The sequence below is a fragment of the Nelumbo lutea genome, chromosome 4 (genome assembly GCF_056320005.1).
Source record: "Nelumbo lutea isolate HS-2025 chromosome 4, American lotus-T2T, whole genome shotgun sequence".
NCBI classification, from domain to species: domain Eukaryota; kingdom Viridiplantae; phylum Streptophyta; class Magnoliopsida; order Proteales; family Nelumbonaceae; genus Nelumbo; species Nelumbo lutea.
This window is the reverse complement of record NC_142687.1, coordinates 66725258-66736646: the sequence shown is the minus strand read 5'-3', so window position 1 is coordinate 66736646 and position 11389 is coordinate 66725258. Positions and strand designations below refer to the sequence as shown.

The 11389-nt window shown below is 40.4% G+C and overlaps 1 protein-coding gene across 1 annotated transcript; it reads left to right on the top strand.

Moving 5' to 3' along the window:
* Positions 1-239: 239 nt before the first annotated feature.
* On the top strand, positions 240-10964 carry LOC148860929 (uncharacterized). Its single transcript, XM_088984989.1, has 6 exons — positions 240-311; positions 549-660; positions 843-968; positions 1308-1731; positions 10463-10770; positions 10834-10964. Exons 1-6 carry the CDS (start codon positions 240-242, stop codon positions 10962-10964), a joined length of 1173 nt encoding a protein of 390 aa, XP_088841115.1.
* The last annotated feature ends 425 nt before the right edge of the window (positions 10965-11389 follow it).

Sequence of the window (11389 nt, the reverse complement as noted above, 5' to 3'; positions counted from 1 at the left end):
GTCACCTCAAGTACGTGTTCCTTTGAGATGGAAGGACGTTACCAGTGATCATCTCCAATAGCCCTAGCGCACCGCAAGATGAAAAGCTTGTGCAGGTCCTTAAGGAGCATAAGACGGCTATTGGTTGGACAATTACAGATATTAAAGGAATCATCCCATCTACATGCATGCATCATATCTTACTTGAAGAGGGAGCATAACATTCCCGTCAACCACAAAGTAGGTTAAACCCACCCATGATGGATGTAGTGAAGGAGATCCTCAAACTTCTTGAAGTTGGAGTGATTTATCCTATTTCAGATAGCAAATGGGTTAGCCCAGTTCAAGTGGTTCCTAAAAAGACTAGAATAATTGTGGTGAAAAATCAGAATGATGAATTAGTTCCCATCCGAGTTCAAAATGGGTGACTGGTTTGTATAGACTATAGAAAACTAAATGTTGTAACCCGTAAGGATCACTTCCCTTTACCTTTTATTGATCAAATGCTTGAAAGGTTAGCTGGTCATTCTTACTATTGTTTTCTTGATGGCTATACAGGTTATTTTCAGATTGCAATTGCTCCAGAGGATCAAGAAAATACGACTTTTACATGCCCATTCTGGACTTTTGCATATCATCACATGCCCTTTGGCCTTTGCAACGCCCCAGCCACTTTCAAAGGTGTATGATTAGCATATTTTCATATTACATTGAGAATATCACATAAGTCTTTATGGATGATTTCACAGTTTAAGGAGACTCCTTTGGTAATTGCTTGCATAACCTTACACTTGTCCTTCAAAGATGCATAGAAACTAACCTTGTGCTAAATTCTGAAAAATGTCATTTTATGGTTGAACAAGGTATAGTCTTGGGTCATGTTGTTTCATCTAAGGAAATTGAGGTAGATAAAGCTAAAGTTGATATTATTCAATCTTTACCTTATCCCATTAGTGCGCGGGAAATTCGTTATTTTCTTGGACATGCAGGTTTTTACCGAAGATTCATCAAGGACTTCTCCAAAATAGCATTACCCCTATGCAAGTTGCTACAAAAGGAAGTGACTTTTGAATTCGATGAGGCGTGTAAAAAGGCATTTGATGAGCTGAAGGGACTGTTGACTTCTACCCCAGTTATCCAGCCTCCTGACTAGAACGTTCCTTTCGAGATAATGTGCAACACAAGTGACTATGCAATAGGCATTGTTTTGGGCAAAAGAATTGGAAAAGCGTCTCATGCTATTTATTATGCTTCGAGGACTTTGAATGATGCCCAATGAAATTACTCCACTACTGAAAAATAACTTTTAGTTGTTGTTTTTGCTTTAGAGAAATTCCGATCTTATTTGCTTGGAACTAAAGTCATTGTTTACTCTGATCATGCAGTTCTTCATTATTTGATGATGAAGAAAGAGGTGAAACCAAGATTAATAAGATGGATACTTCTCTTGAGTGAATTTGATTTGGAGATCAAAGACAAAAAGGGGGCAGAAAATTGTGTCACAGATCACTTGATTCGTCTAGTTCATATGGAGGAAGAACTTCCTCTGCAAGAAACATTCCCTAACGAGCAATTGTTCTTTGCAAATGTGACATTACCTTGGTATGCGAATATTGTGAATTATTTGGTTACTAATGTGTTGCCATCTGGTTTGTCTAAGGCTCAAAGAGATAAGACCAAGAGTGATGCCAAATACTATGTGTGGGACGACCCATACTTATGCAAGCATTGTGTAGATCAAGTGATAAGAAGGTGCATGCCTGAAAATGAAATTATTTCTATTCTAACCTTTTGTCATTCTTATGCTTGTGGATGTCACTTTAGAGCTAAGAGGGCAGCGAGAAAAGTGTTGGAATGTGGTTTCTATTGGTCGAGCTTATTCCGAGATTTATACTCTTTTTGTAAGTCATGCGATCATTGTCAAAACACAGGTAATATATCCCAAAGGAATGAGATGCCACAAACCCCGATAATATTTTATGAAATTTTTTATGTTTGGGCCATCGATTTCATGGGACCTTTCCCTGTATCGTTCGGTTATGTTTATATTTTGCTTGCTGTTGATTATGTCTTGAAATGGGAGGAAGCTAAGAACACCAGGATTGATGATTCTACAGTTGTTTCACATTTTATCAAGTCTAACATATTCTCAAGGTTTGGAATTCCAAAAGCTCTGATAAGTGATCGAGGCACTCACTTTTTCAATCGAACTGTGGAGGCCTTGCTGCGAAAATACCATGTAACCCACAAAGTTGTTAGACAGTTTTGAATGGCCTTAGCTTCAATCAAGATGATGTACTTTATGAGTTTATTGTAAATGAATAAAAGTGCATATTTGATTCATGTTCCCTTGGTATGTTTCTGTGTAATACCCTTAAGCTGGACACTTAATGAGACTCGTGTTAGTTTAGAATGTTCACAACCAGTGGGTCGGTCTGGAGAGACCTATCCTGACAAGGCTAACACTGTGGTGCCTAGGCACACAGTGTAGGATTAATTGAATCTATGAACTGGACCAGATTTCCAATATTGCCCTGGACCTTGGAGATTGATGGGAAAAACTAAAAAATTACACCCGACCCCTAAACTCGATTATGATATTGCATTAGGTGTCGGATTGGGTTGTCTTTGATATACCAATCAGTGAGATCCCTAGCGGGGGTCAAAACTTGGGTATGCTGGGACAGTCTGAGAATTCATCTAAGTGGGTGATCATAGTGACAGGATTAGCCCCTTTGTCAAACAAATGTAATGATCGGGGATGGTGCTCTCACTGATGGAAACCAAGACTTCTAGCAGCCGATTTCAATCGTTGAGATTTGTTTTTGAAAAATATATTTTATATGAGATATGAAAGTATATATTTTATGGTTTTGAAATGATTTGCAAAAGGTTTTAATTCCTGGGATCCATATAAGCAGAGAGTGCAACACTATTCCTTGCAGCCGAGGGAGAGGTCCTCTCTTGTCAGGCAGTGTATGATCATTATGGGCGAAGAGGTTAAGTGTAAGACCATTGAGAATAATACCTGATGGGATAATCTTGCATCTACCCACAATCCTTGGGTTTTACAAGGTGGTTTGGCCCAGGGACCACTTAGGGTAAATGTTGGGCCCATAGAAACCATGAGATGGTTTTCACGGGGTGTGCTGTCCATAACAGTGTATTTTGGCCAGGCCTTGTAACAAAGGCTGGGCTGAACCCATGTGGATGATGTGTAGATCAATGTTTGGGTCCCATGCCATACAAGGAAGCCCAACTGGGCAGCAGTTTGGAAGGCTAAATGAATACATAACCTTAAATGGGCATTAAGCCCATTTTGAACTGGGCTGATTTGATTAGTCACTTAAAGGGGCAAATTCTGAGATGGATCAGCTGATAGGATTGGGCCCAGAGATCTAAATAAGATTTAGATCTGGAAGCCTATTATTAGATTAGGAGATGGTTGATCAAATCTTCAGATAAGATAAGGGTTATCCCTTATCACTTAAAGGGACTTCTTATCCAAATATGATTTGGATTAGCAACTCCTAATGGGATTAGGAGCTGATCCATTTAAGATTATAAAAGGAGAAAGGGGCGGCAGCCTTTAGACATGCAACCAACACACTCTTGTCTTCAGAGCTGAGATCACAAGAAGAGAGAATTCTACACCCTGCGAATACTCTCTTGCTGCCTCCATCCTGCAGCCGCCGCCTACAGCAGTTTGATCTCCAGTTCTTGGGAGAAATCAAGATTCGATCTTGATACCAATTGAAGCTATATTCACAAGCCATCCAGTTGATTCTTGCGAAGGGTCAAGTTCTTTTGAAAGAACACTGTTGATTATGCTCCACCCTACACTACGTCATCTTTAGTGGGAGCAGATTTTGGATCCTTCCTTGGACGTGAACACCTCCATTGGGAGATATTGCTTCTCCGTATTAGGTATAATCCCTCCCTACTCCTTTCAGTTCAGATCTGGTTCAGTTTATGGTTCAAGAATGATCCTTGAAAATATGATTTTCTAAATAGGGAATTTGATTCCCAGTTGAAGGGAGAGAAAAATTTTTGAAATTCGCCCCTTATTCCGTAATCTTTCGGCGTCCATATGATGGATATCCTATCCCTTCAGTGGTATCAGAACCACGGTTCAAATCTTGAATCATTTTGTTTCAGATCTGAACCTGCACAAATGGGTAGAAGGCGTTCTACCCAATTTGCGCAGATATGGGTTTTGGGAAATTTGTTCCCAAAATTGATGGGCAAATAATCTGAAATTAATTTTATATAAATCTGATTATTGTTTAGAATAGTTCTTTATGATTTTCTTGATTTATGGGCTATTCGTACAAGAGGAGATCGAATTCTTGGTTTGCGTAGGGAAAACTGCAAGATTTCTAGTTTCTTGATTTATTTATTTCATTTGGTCTGTAAATAATTTTTTTTTATTTTACACTCAATGTATAGGCATTCGATCTGATGTAATTATTTATATAAATAGGATTTCTATTTATTTTTATTTTGGATCGAAGATGACGGCGCAGAAATGGAGATTTCGTAGAGGAGATTTCACAGATGGGACTTTCGCTATCTGTTGCAGTTTATGAAACTGCAAATTGTGATCTAACCTCTGTTTTGCATGATGGATTGTGCGAAAAGCCCTATTATACTGATTCTTGATTTTGTTTTATCAGTTCTTTATTTTCTTGAATTAAAGATCAAAACCCTAGACCCATTCGAACCAAGATTGGTTCAAACTGTTTGGACCAAATCTAGGATTTAATCAAGGCTGAAAGTCGGCCCTAATTTTCTCACTAATGGGCCTAAGGATTGATATTTAATTAAATGGTTAATTCGGCCCAACCTGTAAAGGCCTAGTTTTAAATAGTTAAAACTGCCAAAAGCCCACTTCAAAGTATAAAGCTATATGGGCCGAACTAGGCAACCCTACTTCAGCCCATATACCTAGATAATATTAATGGTTAATATTATGGTTTTAAAACAGGCTTCCAATGGGCCTTACAGATGATTAATTGATTGGATCAATTTATCCACACATGAGATGTATGGATGTGTGATGTGCTACGTACATGGGCCATAAGTGCTTGGCCCATGCTCAATCGACAGTGGCTCTTGAACACACCATGGCTGAATGCACATCATTGCCATGGTGTCCCTTTTGGTCATTGGATGACCTCCCTCAGTGGTGGGCCCCACACCTCATCAAGAGGTTACGTGCGGAACCCTTGCCGATTAAGGCCCACCGAAATCTGACTTTATGAAAGTCAGTAGGAGCCACTTTGGTTTAACCTAAATCAAACTAGGGCGTAATTAATTGTTCCCTCCAGCTAATATGAGTGCATGTGATAGGGAGATTCATATGATGAACTCTCTAAAGGCCTTCCATCATTAGCATGAGGATGGGTCCTTCAGTAATGAGGAAACGCACCAGAAAATGGGCTATCCATTTGTTGTTGGGCTTGTCTAAGTGTTTCATAAGATGATAGGGGTGTCATAGACCGATGTGGGAGGGGCTTCACCAGAAAATGGAAACTCTCTCACGGTACCTTGGCATTCACGAATATGATGGGTAAGCACTCACTGGATAGAAAGGTTTACCTGAAAATGGCTCTGAACCTTGTTTGACAGAGGCCAAAGGGAAAACTCATATGATGAGTGGATATGATCCTTCACAGAAAGGTGATGGGGTTATGCAGTTGAAACAGTTGGCTCCATTCACCCTATGTGATTTTCCACATTTCTAGAGGCAACCCGTTGTCTCCATCCCTGAGAAATGAGGGAAATCTCAGAGATGAATAAATGGAAATGGATCATAGATTAAAATCCATATCTATGAAATGAACATGAATCAAATTAGGTTGTGGACTGATGTTTGCTCTTTTATCAGAAAATGGCAAACAGATATTTTGCAAAGCTTCTTGACGACAACAAGCTTAAGGGCCCAAACTATGCCGACTGGTACAGGAACCTTATGTTGGTCTTAACCTCTGAAAAGTTGGATAAGGTAGCCAAGAATCATGCCTCGAATCGTTCGAAAGATAGGGCTTCTGAGGCCCGTAGAAGAGAATACTAGGAATGAGAGGAGAAAAACTCCCTTGTCCACTGCTATATTATTGCCTCCTTGGACAATCCAATTCAGAGGCAGTTCGATCAGATCGAACTTGCCAAGGATGTATTGGATAGTCTCAAAACAATGTACGAAGAGCAGAATTGTTCTACTCGGCAGAAGGTCTTGAAACAGTTCATTACCGCGCAGATGTCCAAGAGCCAACAAGTTCATGACCATTGTCTCCGGAAGATGGGTTATATCAACGAACTAGAGGCTCTTGGATCAGGGCTAGATTTGGTAACACAGGTCGATGCTATTCTCAACTCTCTGCCTCCATCCTTTAGTCCATTCATCATGAACTATGACATGAACAACCTGAATGTTAGCTTGCGGGAACTCAGCAATATGTTGCTGAGGGCCAAAGAATTGATATAAAGGATGAGCCCATTTCCATGCTTGTTGAAACTGGCAAATCGGGCAAAAAAAGGAAGGCAAAGAGAAAGCCCCAGAAGAAGGCTGCCAAACCCAAGAAGTAGAAGAAAGGCAAAGCATCGGATGCTTGTCACTTCTGCAAGAAGACCGACCACTAGAAAAAGGAACTGTCCTGCCTACCTGGAATCCAAGAAAGGTAATTTCAAAACTTGTGTTATAGAAACCAATTTATTGGTAGCTTCTGCGTCCTAGTGTATTGACTCTGAGGCATCAACTCATGCGTATAACTCCCTGCAGGGGTTCAAGGTAAGTAGAAGGCTGAGTGAAGGAGAAGTCACACTCTACTTGGGGACTACTACAACTGTTGCAGCCGCGGCCATAGGAACCGTGGAGTTAATTTTTAGAGAAGGTATAATTGTACTAAAAGATTGTCTTTATATACAAAATTTAAGGAGATATTTGATTTCTGTCTCAAAACTGTATGCAGATGGTTATTCTGTCTTCTTTAGTAATACTATTACTATTAAAATAAATAACAAATTCATCGTATACGAGGAACTGGAGAATGGTCTCTATGTTCTACATCCTTCTCTAGAAACTAACATAACCGAAACTACGTCGACTAAAATTCCCAAGAAAAGAGCCCGTGATACAGTTAATCCCACGTGTCTGTGGCATTACCGACTTGGCCACATTGGTGTTGAACGAATCACAAGGTTGGTAAAGGATGGTCCTTTAGATTTTCTAACTGTAGAAGATCTTCCCACCTGTGAGCCTTGCCTACAAGGCAAGATGATGAAACGGCCATTTAACGGTAAGCCTGAAAGATGTACAAGCACACTTGACCTAATACATACTGATGTATGTGGTCCCTTGAGTGTTAGGACATGAAATCAACACGTGTATTTCATCAACTTCACAGATGATATCTCACGATATGGTTATGTGTATCTAATGAGACACAAGTCTGAATCATTTGAAAAGTTCAAAGAATTTAGACAAGAGGTCGAGAAACAGTTAGGGAGAGAAATTAAAGTCCTTCGATCAGATCGAGGTGGCGAGTATCTCTCTGACGAAATCAGGGACTACTTAAAGGACAATGGGATAGTATCACAATTAGCTCCTCCTGCTACACCATAACTTAACGGTGTTTCAGAGAGGAATAGGACCATATTAGATATGGTCCGGTCGCTTCTCATACACTCAGAGTTACCCACATTCTTTTGGGGTTACACATTAGAGACTACAATTTACGTGCTAAATCGGGTTCCAACCAAATCGGTTCCGAACACTCCATATGAACTTTGGACGGAAAAGAAACCAAGTGTCAAACACTTGAAAATTTGGGGTTGTCCAGCACACGTTAAAAGAATGAGTGCGGACAAGTTAGAATCCAAGACCAGTCGTTGCCTATTTGTAGGGTTGAGACCTTCAAAGCTTGTCTGGTGGCGAAAGGGTACACTCAGAAAGAGGGCATCGATTATGAGGAAACCTTTTTCGCCTGTGGCCATGCTTAAATCCATTAGGATCCTGCTAGTTGTAGCAGCATACCATGATTATGAGATTTGGCAAATGGATGTCAAAACTGCATTCCTGAATGGAGATCCTACTGAAGATATCTATATGCAGCAGCCGCAAGGCTTTATTGCTGCATATCAGGAAAACATGGTATGTAAAATAGATCCATTTTTGGACTTAAGCAAGCTTCTAGAAGTTGGAACATCCGTTTTGACTCTACTGTCAAATCGTTTGACTTCGAGCAGAATCTGGATGAACCCTGTGTCTATAGGAAGTACAGTGGAGATAAGGTTACCTTCTTGGTTCTGTATGTAGATGACATTCTACTCATTGGGAATGATGTAGGAATGTTAACTACGGTGAAAGTATGGCTTTCATAACAATTCTCCATGAAAGATCTTGGAGAAGCCTCCTATATATTGGGTCTTCGACTCTATAGAGATAGATCGAAGCGGATAATAGGATTATCCCAATCTGCCTACATTGACAAAATAGTCAAAAGATAAAGCATGGAAAACTCCAAGAAAGAAAATGTTCATTTCAGACACGGAGTCACTCTCTCCAAGAAGATGTCTCCCAAGACTTCTGAGGAGATTGATGGCATGAAAGACGTTCCCTATGCCTCTGTCGTAGGGAGCATCATGTATGTCATGCTGTGCACTCGTCCTGACATTACTCAGGCAGTGAGTGTAGTAAGCAGATTTCAGGCCAACCCAAGGCAGGAGCACTGGACTGCTGTGAAAAATATACTTAAGTACCTTCGAAGGACAAAAGAGTTTTGTCTAGTATTCGATGGTAGCTCACTACAGATCTAAGGGTATACAGATGTCGATTTCCAGTCGGATCCAGATGATAAAAATTCTACATTTTGATATGTTTTCACAATAGGATCGTGTGCTGTTTGCTGGAAAAACAGCAAACAGGGGTCCACTACAGACTCCACGACCGAGGCCGAGTACATTGCCGCAAGTGAGGCTGCCAAAGAAGCCATGTGGATGAAGAAGTTCGTTCACGAGTTGGGAATAGTTCCGTCCAGCACACCACCCATCCCATTGTTGTGTGACAACAATGGAGCTATTGCTCAGGCTAAGGAGCCACGAGCCCACTCGAAGTTGAAGCACATCGAGAGGATGTACCACGTACTCCGGGAGATTGTTGGTAGAGGGGATGTCCTGATTCAGAAGGTAGCGTCAGCGGAAAATGTAGCAGACCCATTGACAAAGCCACTATCACAGAAAGTGTTTGAGAAACACGTGGAAAGCATGGGACTCCGGCTAGTACCTGATTGGACATAAGTGCAAGTGGGAGCTGTTAGATAGTTTTGCATGCCCTTAGCTTCAATCAAGATGATGTACTTTATGAGTTTATTGTAAATGAATAAAAGTGCATATTTGATTCTTGGTATGTTTTTGTGTAAAACCCTTAAACTGGACACTTAATGAGACTCGTGTTAGTTTAGAATGTTCACAGCCAGTGGGTCGGTCTGGGGAGACCTATCTTGACAAGGCTGACACTGTGGTGCCACCAAGTTGGTTGGGGTGGCCTGTCTCAACTGCCAGGGTGAGACCCTAGGCACATACAGTGTAGGATTAATTGAATCTATGAACTGGACCAGATTTCCAGTATTACCCTGGACCTTGGAGATTGATGGGCAAAAATGGAAAATTACACCCGACCCCTAGACTCGATTATGATACTGCATTAGGTGTTGGATTGAGCTATCTTTGATATATCAATCAATGAGATCCTTAGTGGGGGTCAAAACCTGGGTATGTTGGGACAGTCTGAGAATTCATCTTAGTGGGTGATCATAGTGACAGGATCAGCCCCTTTGTCAGACAAAGGTAATGATCGGGGATGTACTCTCACTGATTGATAGGGTCTGGGCCCAATCTTATCAGTTGATCCATCTCAAAATTCGCCCCTTTAAGTGACTAATCAAATCAGCCTAGTTTGAAATAGGCTTAAGGCCCATTTAAGGTTATGTATTTGTTTAGCCATCCAGTTGATTTTTGCAAAATGTCATGTTCTTTTGGAAGAACACTACTGATTCTGCTCCACCCTGCACTGCGTCATATTCAGTGGGAGTAGATTTTGGATCCTTCCTTGGGCATAAACACCTCCATTGGGAGATACTGATTCTCCATATCAGGTATAATCCCACCCTATTCCTTTCGGTTCAGATCTGGTTCAGTTTATGGTTCAAGAATGATCCTTGAAAATATGATTTTCTAAATAGGGAATTCGATTCCCAGTTGAAGGGTGAGAAAAATTTTTGAAATTCACCCCTTATTCCGCAATCTATGGGTCTCCATGTGATGGATATCTTATCCCTTCAAAAGTGTCAACTGCCTATCATCCACAAACTAGTGGACAAGAGGAAGTGTCAAATCGAGAGATCAAGTCCATCCTTGAAAAGACGATCAATCCAAGTAGAAAAGATTGGAGTTTGCGCTTGGATGATGTGTTGTGGGCATATAGGACTGCATACAATATGCCCATTGGTATGTCGCCTTATCGGTTGGTGTTTGGAAAACCATACCACCTTCCAGTTGAGCTAGAACACAAGGCTTATTGGGATAGCAAGAGTCTCAACATGAAGATGGATGAAAGTGGAGAATGCCAGAAGTTGCAACTACAAGAGTCAGAGGAAATCTGCAATGATGCTTATGAGAGTGCAAGGATTTACAAGGAAAAGGCGAAGGCTTTTCCTGACAAGATGATCTCTAAGAAAGAGTTTAAAGTTGGTCAGAAAGTCCTTTACCATTCACGGCTTCGTTTGTTTCCGGGTAAGTTGCATTCTCGTTGGATTGGACCTTTTGTTGTTACTAATGTTTTTCCTCATGGTGCAGTTGAAATTCAAAGTTTAACAACCTCCAAAGTGTTCAAGGTGAATGGCCATAGACTCAAGCATTTCTATGAAGGTTTCCAAGTAGAGAATGTGGAACAATTGGGCCTTGAAAATCCGATTTATGCTGATTAAAAAAGGGAAGTTCGTTTTTCTTTCTCTTCTTATTTTCACATTTATATTTTGGTTATTTTTGCCCTTTCATTGGGGACAATGTAAGTTTTAAGTGTGGGGGAGGGGATTTAGGTTGTGTTTTAAATATGTTCAAAAAAATAAGTTTTGCTATTTGTTTTTGGGTTCTCAACGATTTTTGGTTGTGTATGCCCACAGCAAGATTCAATTAAACTTGAAAAGTTCATAACATGATTAAATAAGTAATCTTCCAACTTAAAATCAATTAGTCTAATTATTTTCCTTGAGAATGGTAGTGACTAAATTTAGTAGACAAAAGCTTGTGAGATTTTGAGCCTTTAGACTGATACAACCATATCAGTCTCACTATTTTCTTTCATGTGAGATATTATTCCATGGATTTGTTTCTCTAGAACTTGCCTTGATTC